This window comes from Loxodonta africana, chromosome 4 (genome assembly GCF_030014295.1).
Source record: "Loxodonta africana isolate mLoxAfr1 chromosome 4, mLoxAfr1.hap2, whole genome shotgun sequence".
Lineage (NCBI taxonomy): Eukaryota > Metazoa > Chordata > Mammalia > Proboscidea > Elephantidae > Loxodonta > Loxodonta africana.
Genome location: NC_087345.1, coordinates 97,338,315 through 97,354,911, shown reverse-complemented (window position 1 = coordinate 97,354,911; position 16,597 = coordinate 97,338,315). Strand labels below are relative to the sequence as shown.

The window sequence follows — 16,597 nt, the reverse complement described above, 5'->3', positions numbered from 1 at the left end:
AATGTCTCTGCCAAGAGATGGGAAACCTGGGTTTCATAGCAGTGGAAAACTGGCCGTCTTTCCCTTGGCGTTGCATTCTAATAATACCACATCAGAGTTTGACCTAGTTATTTCATGAAGACAATTGTTGCCAAATCAGTGGGGGTTTCCTCCAAACAAAGGGCCGTGGTCTCCCATCACACAAGAAAGATGTGTGTGCAGGCCAGATAATCTGGGAGCAGACTGCCAACCTATACAGCTGAGGGAACAGTGCCTGGAGCCGTGTACAGACGTGGTTCTCATTCCAGCCGTCATTCTTCGGAGCAGAGCTTCAACCAGCTCCTGCTGGACTCCACCAAAGGCAACAGAACGTGGGCTACAGAGAACAAGTTGTGCTAGTACACTTTTCAGACATCTGCAATGTTTATCAGGTTTTTGTGAATATATTCCACTCTCTCCCACCTCCCCATCTCCATTCTGAGAGGTTATTCATTTTTCCTCCACACAAAATTTTCCTCTAGCACCTGCCCTAGTTGTCACCAATAGTAAAATCCTTGTTGAAAAGAGGAGAATTTGAAGGGGAGACGTAAAGGAGTATGGCTGAAACTGAAAAGTCAGGGACTGTTAGTGTTTTTAAATACTCTTAAGGAAGGCTTTGGTGTTGTTTTTAGCAGCTGTGGAGTCTTCTTACTCACGGCAGCTCCATGCACAACAGAACGAAATATTGCCCTGTCCCATACCATCGCTGTGATGGGTTGGGGATCAGACCGTTGCAGTTCATAGGGTTTTCAATGGTTGATTTTTGGAAGTAGATTGCCAAGCCTTTCTTCCTAGCCTGTCTTAGTCTGAAAGCTCTGCTGAAACCTGTTCTGCATCATAGCAACATGCAAGCCTCCTCTGAGAGACAGGTGGTGGCAACGCATGAGGTGTATTGACTGAGAATGGAAACCAGGTCTGTCGCATGTAAGGTGAGAATTCTACCACTGAACCATCATTGCCTTCATGCTAAAGAAAGCTTATTTACTGGTTTTTAAATAACTGGAATTACAAATAGTAGAATTGGGTAGTGGCCTCAGCAGACACTGATGTGTCTTTGTTTTCCTGGCCCCTCAGTGCCCTGAATGGGAAAGGTCTCAAGACAGAGTCACCCTCTCTGTGGTTAGAATCTCTGGTTAAATAATACTACAGTGATTACCTGTTGAACTAGTTTAAGTTGGCAGCATTCGTTCTGCATGTGGAATAACCTGCTAAATGCAAGGCGCTTCAGATACTTATCATAAACCTTCACAGGCTCCATGGTGCAAAAGAGGAAATGAATAGCAAATATCAGGTTTCATACGTTTAGCAAAAAATAGATCTCAAAAGTGTGAAGAGAAGGGGGTGTGGTGGCGGTAAAGTTGGTTGATGTACTAATTGATGCTGAATGCAGAGGAGAATTAATCACACTTAATGAACATAAGTTTGCTACAACCATGTTGACATTCAAATGGTTCTACCAAATGACTGTAAAATATAATCGCCCATCAGCTTTTAATGAAAAAATTAAAAACATTGCTTGCCGGTTAAAAATCAGTCTAATTCTTGAGCAGTGACAGGATTCGTATGTAAGCATCCCGACAAGCCGTGTGAGAACACAAACTGCAGTCTTTCCTCAGAGCAAATTGTATCAATTCTATCCACATCCAAATGGCAGTAGAGAGGACTTTAAACTGTACTAGGTCTGTGTTCTACCAGTGTTTATTTTTAAGCTGTAAAGCTTTGAAGCTCTAAATCCTCACTGCTTTGTTTTGTTTTTACTTGTTTGTGAAGAGGGCATCACTTGTGGATTTGGGGACAGGCACAAATTACTAGTGTAGCCTTTGTGTATATTGAAGCATCTCCTGGCATATAAGGTTATAAAATGATACCTGCTATAAAGTGGTGAGGTCCAGAGAGAGCTAATGAAAACTGATTAAAAGGTTAGAAAATTAGACATAGGCTGTCATTAACAGTGCTGAGGAGAACACTGTGAGTAGGGGACCATACAAATGACCAGAAAACATGGCTAGGGCATTACAAATCATGGTGAAAACATAGCCTGGCAAATAATTGTAGTTCTGCAAAGAGCCCTAGATCTTTCTCGTGTTCTTGCTAATCCAAGTGCTCAGGTGCATCAGTCAAGGAGGGAGGAAGCAGAGCTTGTAATCCAGCCCACAGCCCCCCAGGCTCTGAGAATGCACTGCATGAACTAAGGAAGCTTGGCTCTGCTGAGAGGTCAGGTACAAACTGAACTTTATTCTTCTTATGGAAGATAGTGCCAGAACTAAGCTGTAGACATTGCCTTCAGGGATTTCACACCAGACTCTCAGGATCAGCAGCTTGAAGTCTTACGGCTCAGATGTAGCAGGTTAGGCCAGAAGTACTCGTAATCAGAGAAGTTAGAGCCCAAGTTAAATTTTGAATATCAGGATGTTCACAGAGCCAGGACACTAACAAAAAGCTCTTGTCTTTTTGAAAGAAAGGGGTTTTGTATCTAGGCAGCAAACTGACTCCTGTGGTGCGTATACTGTTCAACTCACTTATTAAAAAAGTGTGTGTGTATAAGTAACATTATTAAGAAAATACTCCCAGAGCTATTCCAAAAAAAAAAAAAAACAAATCTGTTGCCGTCGAATCAATTCCGGCTCATAGCGACCCTATAGGACAGAGTAGAACTGCCCCATAGGGTTTCCAAGGAATAGCTGGAGGATTCGAACTGCTGACCATTTGGTTAGCAGCTGTAGCTCTTAACCACTGTGCCACCAGGGTTTTTCCAGGGCTGTGGGTAGTCTTTTTTCCCTTCTGATTTAAAAATAAAATATTTAAGAGCACAGAGAGTAACGTGATGAAGATCCCTGTACCCGCCATCCAGATTTAATTAATCTTATTATTTTGTCACATTCAGCTCAGAGCTTTCTAATTTAAGAAATAAAATGTTACAGGTGGAGTGGAAGCCCCCATGCTTCTATAATCCCATTCTTCATCATCTCTCCCAGGAGTAAAATGTTCTCTTGGAGTTGGAATATACCTCCCTTCCATGTTTTTATATATTTACTAAAAAACAAACAAAAAAAATTGCCATACAGTCGATTGCAATTCCTGGCAACTTCATGTGTGCAGAGTAGAACTGCTCCACAGGGTTTCCAAGGCTGTGGTCTTTCGGTAGTAGATCACCAGGCCTTTCTTCCGAGGCTTCTCTGGGTGGATTTGAGCCACCAACCTTCAGTTAGTAGCCAAGGGCTTAACTGTTTGTGCCACTCAGGGACTCCTAAATATTTACTATGTACATGTATATCCAATATGGACACTATTCTGCCCTCACCCTCACCACCCCCCTGCAACATGCATTTCCCCCAGACTTCCTCTTAGGAGCAGCACCCTAGTACACTAAATTGTTTTAGCAAAAAACTTGGAGACTTCTTCATTCTTTTCTTTCTCTCATCTTCCTGTACAAAACATCTGCAAGTCCTTCACCTGCACCTCTGAAATATATTTCAAGTCTCCATCTCTCTCTTTGATCCCTGCTACTAACACAGTCCAAGCCACAATTCTGTATCATGTGGACTGTTGCAATAGCGTCCCACTTGCCCTGCTTCCCGTTCTTGTTCCTGCAATCTTCCTCCACATCAGGGTCAGGGAAATCTTATCTTACCCTAATTTAAAACTTTCTAATAGCTTCTCAAGGCACTTAAATAAAAACCCAATTGTGTTCCCCAGGCATATCTGATCTGGGCTTTGTCTGCCTCACTCTCACCTCCTACCACACTTCCCCTCTCAGTGACCACCCTGGCCTCTCTGTGGTGGGACCACAGCAAAGAATATCCTAGGCTAAGAATTTTGTACCAACTGGTGTTCCTCTGCTTGGAATGTTACCTCTCTCTCTCATATCTGTCTTTACCCAAGAATATAATTTCCATGAAAGCCGAAATATTTGCCTTATTCACTGCTGTGACTACAGTGCTTTGATCAGCACCTGGCATGTAGCAGACAATGCGTGAATATTTGCTGAATGAATTAGTGAATGTGTGACAAGAATAGCCGAGGATCGATAGTAGTAATAGCTACAATTTATGTAACATACTCTAGGCACTTTACTAGCTCTTTACGTGAATTGTTTCCTTAAATGCTACAACAAACCTATGAAGCAGGTATTATTGTTAACATTTTATAACTGGGAAAAACTAAGGCTTAAAGAGGGTAAATAACCTGCTCAAGATCACACAGTCACCAGGCAGTCTGGCTACAAAGACTGCTTGTTGAACCGTGGTGAGATCCTAACTTCAGAAATTGTGTAGCACAGCAAACGTTTGTTCAGTATGAATGTCATCATGTCACTTGTAATTATGGTATTTATTTCTCCTCCAGATGTTCTATTTGGTGCCTAGGCCATAATGCTCTGGCTCTGGGGGAATGTTGGTAGCTAGGAAAAGATTTTTAATGGCCCTTAATCGTTCGTCTGGCAGATTTTTTGTTGTCGTTTTGTTTTTTAATAATACTTTATTGTGTTTTCAGTGAAGGTTTACACAGCAGGTTAGGTTATTCAGCAGGTTATTTCTACACAAATTGTTCAGTGACATTGGTTACATTTTTCACAATGCCTAAATATTCTCATTATTCCCATTCTTGTTCTATTTCCATTAATCTAGTTTCCTTGCCTGCCCCCCCTTACCTTCTCATCTTTGTTTTAAAGTAATTGTTGACTGTTTGGTCTCATATAGATGATTTTTTAAAAGAGCACAGTACTTGCGGGTGATGTTTTGTGAGCCAGTCTGTTATCTAGCTAAAAGGTGACCTCAGAGACTGGTTTTGGTTCAAGGTTTAAAGTGTATCTCAGGGCAGAAGTCGTGGGGAGTCCTCCAGTCTCAATCTGACCAGTGAGTCTAGAGTTTTTAAGAATTTGAGGTTCTGTTGCACATTTTTCACCCATTCTATCAGGGTCTATCTATTGTGGCCCTGATCAGGATTGTTGGGAGTGGTAGCCGGACATCATCTAGTTCTGGTCTCAGGGTAAACGAGGCCGTGGTTTGTGTAGACTATTAGTCCTGTAGACAAGTTTCTTCTTTGAGTCTTTGGTGTTCTTTCTCTTTTGCTCCATAAGAGCAGAGACCAATGTTGTGTCTTAGATGGCTACTTGCAAGCTTTTAAGATCTCAGATGGCTGACGTTTTTGATCTGACAAAGACCAGTGAGTGAGAACAGAGTAGACCAGAAAACTTCTCAATCCTTGTAATCGTATGCGTTCTCACTCTGATCTTCTATATTGCCCCATTAGCTCAGAAAACATTGGGAATTTCCAATTTTTTTTAGTAAAAATATTGGACATCTCACATATAATTTTGGAAATTGCCCAGGGGCCACCTTCTTTTCAGAAAAATATCCTTTCTTCTCCCCTTCTCCAGGTAGGTAGGAGGATTGGAGAATAAGAATACCGTAACTTAGAAGTTGCCTGAAAATAGATTTCTAGTCATGAAAGCATAGAGAGGTTACCTCATGGATGCTGTTTATCGTAAGCTAACACTTCAGGGCTCCGTCTATTTTATATACTTGGATAATACTAGTTGAAGAAATCAGATACTGATCTTTCTATGTCGTATTCTACTGTGAGTATCTGGGAGAGACATCGGTCCAGAAATATTGCCCATTTTAACCCCTTTCTTCTATATGTCCTCAAAAATTAAAATGAAACAGTTATTATTGACAGGGTATCTACAATTATATATACTCTGGCCAGGGACTGGCATTTTCATAGTGAATCTCTCTGAGATTTTTATCCTTAATAAATTTCAGTCCTTCAGATAGGCACCTCTGTTTACTATATTGTTTTCCAATCTTGATGTCCTTCTTTTGCTGTTTGAGGTAGGACTAATTCTGGGATGATTCTGCTCCATACACAATTCTGATATATTCGCGTGCATCTGTAGAAACTTGCTGCACTGTTCAGCTCAAGGACTTTCACCAAGAAGACTGCACTTGTAAGATCATGGTGACCATGACTACCTGGTTAAGTAACTAGTAATGGATGTATTTCTCTTTCTCTATGAACATACCAATGGGCCTATTAAAGCTAGGATATAAGCACTTATATATCAATTTTTTTTTTAATTGACATTACAGTTTATTTTTTTATTCCACACAGGAAGAATTTAATGGAAAACCTGGTTCCCTCTTTTTTAATGATGGCCAGAGAAGAATCGACTTTGTTCTAGTGTATGAAGATGAAAGTAAAAAAGAGAACAATAAAAAGGGTTCAAATGAAAAACAACGGGTAAGTTTTTTGTGCTATTTTCTTTTTATTCCTTAAAATATTGTGAAATGGGGAAGAAAAGTGCTATTCTTATGTAAGCAATAAAATGAATGGTGGTGTTTGAAATATCTTATACCAAACATATTTTCAGACTTTCTCTGCTCATCGTTCCCTCAAGGCATGGTAACAACAAAAATTTTTTTTTAATTTGAAGCAGAAACTTCCTCAGGCATCTTAGCCTCAGTTGTGTTCACCCTGAAGGCAGTCTTTCTTTCAAGAAATCGTTTTTGTTTTGAGTGGAAGAGATTTACATTAAAAGTACACCTAGCTATTTGCAACTGAGTGAGAAAGGAAGATAATAATTAATAGTGCCAACAAAAATTATAATAACTAGCATTCAATGAATGCGCTTGCTCAGGTATTTTGCATGAATCTTCTCATTTAATTCTCAGAACAGCATTATGAGGTAGGTCCTATTAAGAGCCAGTTACCGTTAGTCAGTTGTGACTCCGGGCAACCCCATGTGTGTCAGAGTAGGACTGTGCTCCATAAAGTTTTCATTGGCTAATTGTTCAGTAGATCTCCAGGCTTTTCTCCCAAGATGCCTCTGGATGGACTCGAACCTCCAGCCTTTGGTTTAGCAGCTGAGTTAACAGTTTACACCACCCAAGTTCTATTACCTTACCATTTTATGGATGACAGAGTTGACACTTAGATTAAATGATTACCTAAGATCATAGATTTTTACCTAGAAAGTAGTGGAGCCAGGGTTCAAACTCTGGTCATGTATTAAATCTAGAACATGAGCTCCTGACCTCTCAACTTTTCTGCCACCTCCCTTTCCTCACCTGTCAAGCTGCTCCATCCTCCCTTTTCTTTTACTTCAGGCTCTTTCAGGTAACAAGGCCATCTATGAATCTAAATATTAAAGCTGTAGACCAAGGTTATACCAACTTCCTGGACCTTCTTTGCCCCTACTCAAAACTTGATTAAAACAGGACAGGAAAAAAGATCATACATGGAAGTGTCACTTTTTCCCACTCTGGAAATCACTCCCTCATTCTTTGTTTTTCACTCACACATGTGCTATTATACATACCCCCAAAACCAAAGGTGTTGCCATCTAGTGGATTCCGGCTCATTAGTGACCCTATAGGATACAGTAGAACTGCCCTGTAGGGTTTCCAAGGATCAGCTGGTGGATTCAAACTGCTGACCTTTTGGTGAACAGCTGAGCACTTAACCACTGTGCCACCAAGTTTAATTGTCCCTCTTTCAACTTTCTCCTTGAAATATATTCATCTTCAATCTATTGATTTCTGCCCAAACCAAGTGATGAAACCTTTTCAAAATAGGAGCAATCATTTCTGTTTTGTTTTAATTTGTTTTGGAGGTGGTTAATTTGGAGTTTTATATTTGTGTGGCACAACAGAATGAGCCCAGGCTTTGGAACATGACATTCAGATCCTTACTCTTCCACTATATTAGTTGGAGTAATTCTAGTTGCTGTGACAAAAAAAAAGAAACCCTACTTATAGTAGGTTAATATAATAAAAGTTTATTTTTTGCTCATGTCACAGTCAAATGTGGCATCCCTGTTTGGCATAGGATTTGGGGATGAGACTCTGTTCCCTGCAGTCAATCAGGAACCTAGTCACTCTGCTGTATTCAACGTGTAGTTGTCAAGGTCGTGCTTGGCATCAACACAAATGGCAAATGTGATAAGTAAAAGGATGGAGAAAGTACATGTGCTTCTTCACCACTTTGGCCTAGAAGTAACTACATCAGTTGTGCTCACATTCTGTTGGTCAGAACTCAGGAAGGTAGAAAATGTAGTTTCTGGCTGGTAGCCATTTCCAGCAGGAAGTCCACACTTTGGAAGAGGACCTTGAGTCTTTGGTGTACAACTAGCTTATCTTTGCCATAGCCGCGCTAAGTGGCTGTGTGACTTGGGCAAATTTTCCTCTCAATATCACAGCCTACTTTTTTTAAAATACTTTTTTTTTTTTTCCATTTTTACATCTCTCCAGTTGGAGTGAATCTTACTAACGATGTGTCATAGTTCTATCAGCTGTTTTTTCTTATTGGTACATAAAGTAATGGCTCACCTTACAGTCAGTGGCATCTTAGATTCAGGAGAATGGTAATCCCAATTCCTAGTCCATAAGATTATGGTTAGGATTAAATAAAATAGCATATATAAATGTTATCTAATTTTGGGGCACATATTTGACAATAAATGTCAATTCTTGTACTTTTCATTTTTATTTAGAATTTTCTTTAAAACAATGCACTGTATGTGAAAAGGCATGGCTCTTAATCTGTTATTATTCAATTTTATCATTATTATACAATTTTACCACTAGAGTAAAATAGATTGGAGTATTTTATCATTTTCCTGTGAACACTGAGATGTCATCTGTGCAGTCATAGTCACCATCATCAAATATTCATTAAGCATCCATAAACCAGTGGAGCTGGATTGAGTACTATATAAAGTAAGTTAAACAGATCTAATCCATTAAAATATAAAGAAAACAGTTCTGGTTTTAGACAAGAGCTTTACTGCCATGGGGAAGGCCCCTAGAGCATCTTACATTATTAATAAGTTCTGCATTTGCTTTAGACAGAAACATAGGTCCCAGGGTAATGCTCATAAATCAGGAGAAAAAATGGTCATTAATTTTCACAGTCCTTGAATTTATGGATTGATATACCATGATGTTGGTCTTTATAAGCCATCCTTTGAAGTGTTTTCAGTCTGCATTTTTACATATTACTTAATTTAGATTCCACCAAAATTCAAAGCTTAGCTTTGGAATCACATTTTTATTAACTGGAAAAACATTTGTTAGCGCTTTCACACCCTTTTTCAGGCCTTATTCACCCAAGAAAGGCAGTTTTTAAAATCCTTTTTCTTTGAGAGAAAAAAAATTTATCTCTAAATCATATTGAATTCATAAAGCAACACTTTGCCTGGGGCTGATCTAAAGATTATTGTTAAACACAATTTTTAGGGGTAGAGAAAAGTAGAAGTGATATGGCCACAAACATCAAAAACATAGTAGAGGAGTAAACACCCTACTGTTGTTATTGCAATTTCATGAGTTAGAGCTGCATGCTGCAAATGGCCAATTGTGAGACAGGGGTGAGGTGGGTAGCAAGAACTTTATTATATATTGATATATAGAAGACAGACGGGAATGATTGCCTCCTAAACCTGTCTCCCTGAACTGGAGGCCAGGTGGAGGTTTTATAGGAAAGAGAACATGGGTTTTAGGAACTTGTGGAATGTCTGTTCTCCTTCTGTGTGGTTATCGTGGTCATGCTTCAGACATGTTGACTTTTTTCCGTTATTATCTTATCAGCCCGGGGGTGACTGGTGCCATCCTGGTTCCTGGTCACAAGATGGATGTATTGTCCTGTCTGAGAGACTTAGATTCGATATCACTTGTCTTTCCATGGTCCTAAGGGGAACATTGGGTTTTTTTTTTTAACTTTTAGAGGAACTCAACTACAAAACAGCAGAATCATACATGGAGATAGAGACAGGCTAGGGAAAGAAAAATGACGCACGTTCTGTTTAAGATATGGCTGAGCAGCCTGTTACACCGTGATCAAAGGAGAAAATATTTTTCTGGCCAAACATCTAATAGCATATATCTTTGTTCCTTTATTTTAGTGTGTGAAAACATTTCAGAGACTTCACATCTTCCTTTAAAAAGTATAAACCATTTGCATTTGGATTTTACATGTGAATGATTGTAAGTTGTTTCAACAACAAACTCCACTGTGCTTAGTACAGGACCCACTTTGAATGTTTTATGCTGCAAGTAACAGGAAAACTAAACAAAAATGGTTTAAGTGGTTAAGAGGAAATAATTATTTTCTCACTGAGTAGTCTGGATCCCGCCATAAACAGAAATGAATTTCTAATACACCCTACGACATATATAAACCCTGAAAACATTATGCTAAGTGAAATACCCCCACGTGTCTGTCAGTTTGTCATATGAGGGGGCTTCTGTTTTGCTGTGATGCTGGAAGCTATGCCACCGGTATTCAGATGCCAGCAGGGTCACCCATGGAGGACAGGTTCCAGCTGAACTTCCAGACTAAGACAGACTACGAAGAATGACCTAGCAGTCTACTTCCAAAAAGACTTAGCCAGTTAAACCCTTATGGATAGCAGTGGAACATTGCCTGATATAGTGCTGGAAGATGATCCCCCTGCCACCCCCAGCTGGAAGGCACCCAAAAGACGACTGGGGAAGAGCTGCCTCCTCAAAGTAGAGTCAACCATAATAATGTGGTTGGAGTAGAGCTTTCAGAACCTTCATTTGCTGAGGTGGCATGACTCAAAATGAGAAGAAACAGCTCCAAACATCCATTAATAGTTGGGACGTGAAATGTACGAAGTATGAATCTAGGAAAATTGGAAATTATCAAAAATGAAATGAGATGCATAAATATCAATATCCTAGGCATCGGTGAGCTGAAATGGACTTGTACTGGCAATTTTGAATCGGACAATCATATAGTCTACTATGCCGGGAATGACAACTTGAAGAGGAATGGCATTGCATTCATCATCAGAAAGAACATTTCAAGATCTATCCTGAAATACAACACTGTCGGTGATAGGATAATATCCATACACCTACAAGGAATACCAGTTGCTACGATTTTATTTGCATTTTTGTGCCAACCATTAAGGCCAAAGATGAAGAAATTGAAGATTTTTATCAGCTTCTGCAGTCCAAAATTGATTAAACATACAATCAGGATGCATTGATAATTATTGGTGATTGGAATGTGAAAGTTGGAAACAAAGAAGAAGGATCGGTAGTTGGAAAATATAGACTTGGTGATAGAAACAATGCAGGAGATGGAATGATAAAATTTTGCAAGACCAACGACTTCTTCATTGCAAATACCTTTTTTTCACCAACATAAATGGCAACTATACACATGGACCTTGCCAGATGGAATACACAAGAATCAAATGGACTACATCTGTGGAAAGACGATGGAAAAGCTCAATATCATCAGTCAGAACAAGCCGGGGGCCAGCTGTGGAGTGACCGTCAATTGCTCATATGCAAGTTCAAGTTGAAACTGAAGAAAATCAGAGGAAGTCCGTGAGAGCCAAAATACAACCTTGAGTATATCCCACCTAAATTTAGAGACCATCTCAAGAATAGATTTGGCACATTGAACACTAATGAGCAAAGACCAGACGAGTTGTGGAAGGACATCATATATGAAGAAAGCAAGAGGTTATTGAAAAGACAGGAAAGAAAGAAAAGACCAAGAGGGATGTCAGAGGAGACTCTGAAACTTGCTCTCGAACATCAAACAGCTAAAGCAAAAGGAAGAAATGATGAAGTAAAAAGAAATGAGCAGATTTCAAAGGGCGGCTCGCAAAGACAAAGTAAAGTATTACAATGACACATGTGAAGAGCTGGAGATGGAAAACCAAATAGGGAAGAACATGCTCAGTGTTTCTCAAGCTGAAAGAACTGAAGAAAAAATTCAAGCCTCCAGTTGCAATAATGAAGGACTCTACGGGCGAAATATTAAACAATGTGGGAAGAATCAAAAAGAAGTTGGAAGGAATACATGGAGTCACTGTATCAAAAAGAATTGGTCAACATTCAACCATTTAAGGAGGTAGCATATACTCAAGAACTGATGCTACTGAAGGAAGAAGCACACGTTTCACCAAAGGCATTGCGAAAAACAAGGCTCCAGGAACTGACACAATACCGACTGAGATGTTTCAGCAAACAGATGCAGCGCTGGAGGTGCTCACTCACCTATGCCAAGAAATTTGGAAGACAGCTACCTGACCAACTGATTGGAAGAGATCCATATTTGTGACCACTCCAAAGAAAGGTGATGCAACAGAATGTGTAATTATTGAACAATATCATTAGTATCACACACAAGTTAAAATTTTGCTGAAGGTAATCCAAAAACAGTTGCAGTAGTACATTGACAGAGAACTGCCAAAAACTCAAGCCAGATTCAGAAGAAGACGTGGAACCAGAGATATCATTGCTGATATCAGATGGATCCTGGCTGAAAGCAGAGAATGCCAGAAATATGTTTACCTGTGTTTTATTGACTATGCAAAGGCATTCAACTGTGTGGGTCATAACAAATTATGGATAACATTGCGAAGAATGGGAATTCCAGAATACTTAACTCTTTTCATGAGAAACCTGTACATAGATCAAGAGGCAGTTATTCAGACAGAACAAAGGGATACTGATTAGTTTAAAGTCAGGAAAGGTGTGTGTCAGGGTTGTATTCTTTCACCATACCTATTCAATCTGTATGGTGAGCGAATAATCCAAGAAGCTGGACTATATGAAGAAGAACAGGTCATCAGGATTGGAGGAAGACTCGCTAACAACCTATGTTTTGCAGATGACACAAACTTGCTTGCTGAAAATGAAGAGGTCTTGGAGCACTTAGTGATGAAGATCAAAGACCACAGCCTTCAGTATGGATTACTACCTCAACATAAAGAAAACAAGAATCCTCACAAGTGGGCCAATAAGCAACATCATGATAAACGGAGAAAAGATTGAAGTTGTCATGGATTTCATTTTACTTGGATCCACAATCAACATCCATGGAAGCAGCAGTCAGGAAATCAAAAGATGCATTGCACTGGGCAAATCTGCTGCAAAGGACCTATTTAAAGTATTGAAAAGCAAAGATACCACCTTGAAGACTCAAGGTGCACCTGACCCAACCCATGGTATTTTTAATCATGTCATATGCATGTGAAAGCTGGACAGTGAATATAAGGAAGACCAAAGAAGAATTGACACGTTTGAATTGTGGTGTTGGCAAAGAATATTGAATATACCGTGGACTGTAAAAAAAAAAAAAACGAACAAATCTGCCTTGGAAGAAGTACAACCAGAATGCTATTTAGAAGCAAAGACAAAGAAACTGAGTCTTACATACTTCAGACATGTTGTCAGGAGGGATCAGTCCCTGGAGAAGGACATCTTGCTTGGTAAAGTATAGGGCAAGCAGAAAAGAGGAAGACCCTCAGTGAGATGGATTGACACTGGCTGCAACAGTGGGCTCAAGCATAACAACGATTATAAGGATGGCACAGGACCGGGCCCTGTTTCTTTCTGTGGTACATAGGGTCGCTATGAGTCAGAACTGACTCCGTGGCACCTAATAACAACAACAGCAAAGTGAAATAAGCCAGACACAAAAGGACAAATATTATGTGATCCTACTTATATGAAATATCTAGAATAGGCAAACACACAGAGACAAAAGTAGATTAGTAGCTGTCATGGGTTTGGAGGAGAGAGGAATGGGGATGGATTTAATGCTTAATGGAATTTCTGTTTGGGGTGGTGAAAAAGTTTTGGAAACAGATAGTGACGACGTTTGCACAGCATTGTGAAAGTGATTAATGCCACTGGATTGGACGTTTGAAAATGGTAAAAACGATGGGTTTTAGGTTGTGTATATTTTACCACCATAAACAGCAACAACAGAAAGGTATTTTGGATATAGGATTATTTACGGGTTAGATAATTTATTGGCTTCATGAAGTCATCAGGAATCAAAGTTCATTCCATCCTTCTGCCCTCAATGGCTCCACATGGCCAGTAGGTGGCTGCTACAGAACCAGGTGTCCAAAGGCAGTACAGTATGTTCAGTGTTCTTCGCCAGCACCCAATTCACGGCCCTTTTTTAAGGGGGAAGAAAGCTGCCCTAGAGGGCCCTACCAGACTTCACAACTCACTGTCTAGATTTTTTTTTTAATGGCTTTATCGAAGTATAATTTATATACCATAAAATTCACCCATTATAAATGTACAATTTAATAATTTTTGGTACATTTATAGATTTGTACAACTGTCACAAATTTCATTGCCCCCAAAAGTCCCTTGAGTTTGTTTGTAATCACTTCTTGCTCCTACCCCCAGCCATCCACTTAATCTGCTTTCTGTCTTTATACATTTGTCTTCTCTGGCAAGTTCATGTAAACAGAATCATACAATAGGCAGCCATTGCATCTGGCTTCTTTGACTTAACATAATGTTTCTGAGGTCCATCCATGTTGTAGCGTGTATCAATATCTTGTTATTTTTTGTTGCTGAATAATATTCCATTGTATTTTATCACCAATCTATTCCTAAACTAGCTACTGGCAAGATGAATGGAATTAACCATCATTAGCATAGAGCAATCAAGACTGGCTTTTTCTCTTGAGTCACATGATCGCTCAATACCTAAAAAAAGTCAGACTTCTGTTAATAAAGGAAAGAAGGCTGTTTGGTTTGCAGCCAACGTCGTCTGGCACAGTACGTGATTAAATATATCTAAATATGTTTGATCCATATTGTGAAGAGCAGAGATGTTTTAAAGAAAGCAAATTCCCATGTAATTCGCCATCTCCTCCAGCTCATTTTCGTTAGTAAATGCTACCTTCTTCCTATTTCCTCTGGCCAAAGCTGGTAACAAGTGGCAGAATTGGTCTATTTTGAATTTTGTTTTGTCTGGCACTTGTCTCCCTTGAGACAGATGTGTTCATGACCAAGTTATGGTATAATTTAGATGATGATAAAGGGGTGGAGGGATCTAGATAACACAAAACAGTGTTAGTCAATCCTGAATATGTTTTACTTACTTATTTTTTGTTACCAGAATTTATTCCTAGAGGGTGATAGTAAATATGTTTCCCAGAAGTTGATGAAAAATTTATATAGAGAGGTTTAAATTTGTGTTTTATATCTGACCTTGAGGAAGTGTGTAACAGAAAAATCTGGCCCATGGAGACCACAGAAAATAACTTTTTTAGAATTAGTGACCAAACTAAATTATATCCAAACTTCCAAATATTGTGAGACACTTGGCTAATCAGTTGCAGATCCTGTGAGCTTTTAACACTTTTATCCATTGTTTCAGGTGATCATAAGGCCAGACGTGTTTGCTTAGAAACTGGATGAGATGTGTCTAGAGATGTTTAAAAGTTCTAGTGTGATGAACACAGTACATCACTGCATTCATTTAGGTCTTACATTCTTTAGTACAGTTTTGTAATAATGCCCATGAAGATCTTGTACATTTTTATTAACTATTCTTAGCTATTTTATTTTATTTATTTATTTTTTTGCTGTTGTCAGAAGGAGCCCTGGTGGCACAGTGGTTAAGTGCTTGGCTGCTAACCAAAAAGATCAGCAGTTCAAACCCACCAGTGGCTCTGCGGGAGAAAGATATGGCAGTCTGCTTCCGTAAAGATTACAGACTCGGAAATCCTCCAGGGCAGTTCTATTCTGTCCTACAGAGTCATTCTGAGTCTGAAAAGACTTGACAGCAATGGATTTATTTTTTTGCGGGGGGCAGGGGGCTGTCGGAGCATTTTAAATTGCAGTTCGTGATTGATTATTGTGTGTGAAAGAGTCTATTGATCTTTATATATTCTACCTAGTAACCTTCACAAATTTTCTTTTTAGTTCTAAGGTTTCCAGTGCGTCTTTTGAGTTTCTGAAAAGAAGACCATATTCTCTACAAACGATAACAGTTTTTTTCTTCCTTTTCCTTCCTTTTTTTTTCCTTGTGTAAGTACAGTGGCTAAGGCCTCTTGAAAAAAGGCAGTGACACCTAGTAGTCATCAATGCCTTGTTCCTGATTTTAATGGGAATCTGTCTGTAATCAAATATCACATTTACTATAAGTTTTTGGTAGAAATCTTTTTAAAAGTTAAAGAAGTCCCCTTCTATTCCTAGATTAGTCAGAGTTTTTATAGTAACTGGGTCTCACATTGTACCAAATGCTTTTTTTGTATCTATTCAGGTGATAACATGGCTTGATGCCTCATTAAGTATGTGGTTATTTATGGCTAATAAGATGTAACTAACAGTATGGATAATCCAAAAATCATTCATTATTGGCTTTAACATGCAATGTATAATTTTTATAGTCATTAGTTTTATTTATTTATGTTGTTCCTATATTAAAATAGTTTATTTACTTATAATTCATTGAAAAGTATTTGAGATCACTTACAGAAATATAAATAGGATAAACCTAATTAGATGAGGAAGTCAGGGTGAAAAATATATAAATCAGAAAAATAAAATAATATCACGTCAGGCTAATAAACAAAATATTTGTCCTAAGCCATAACATCTTGTTCAGAAGTTAGATGTCAGCTGCAAATTTGCCTTTGAGCTTCCTAGCAGCCAAAGAAAATAGGGATTTTATCCACATCACCCCAGATTTCAACAAATAAAAACATAACTTGTTGTTCAAAAGAAATATAATGTTCTGATATGAGGACCCTCTGGAGAGAAGTTTATCCCATGAG

The 16,597-nt window shown here is 38.9% G+C and overlaps 1 protein-coding gene across 5 annotated transcripts in view; it reads left to right on the top strand.

Moving 5' to 3' along the window:
• Window positions 1-16,597, top strand: part of ANO6 (anoctamin 6) — a 230,075-nt gene that overhangs the window by 119,367 nt on the left and 94,111 nt on the right. For all 5 annotated transcript variants that reach the window (XM_064284358.1, XM_064284355.1, XM_064284356.1 and 2 more), the window contains one exon: window positions 6,133-6,261. In XM_064284358.1, coding sequence (XP_064140428.1) covers window positions 6,133-6,261 — 129 coding nt within the window. The remainder of the gene's footprint in view (window positions 1-6,132; window positions 6,262-16,597) is intronic.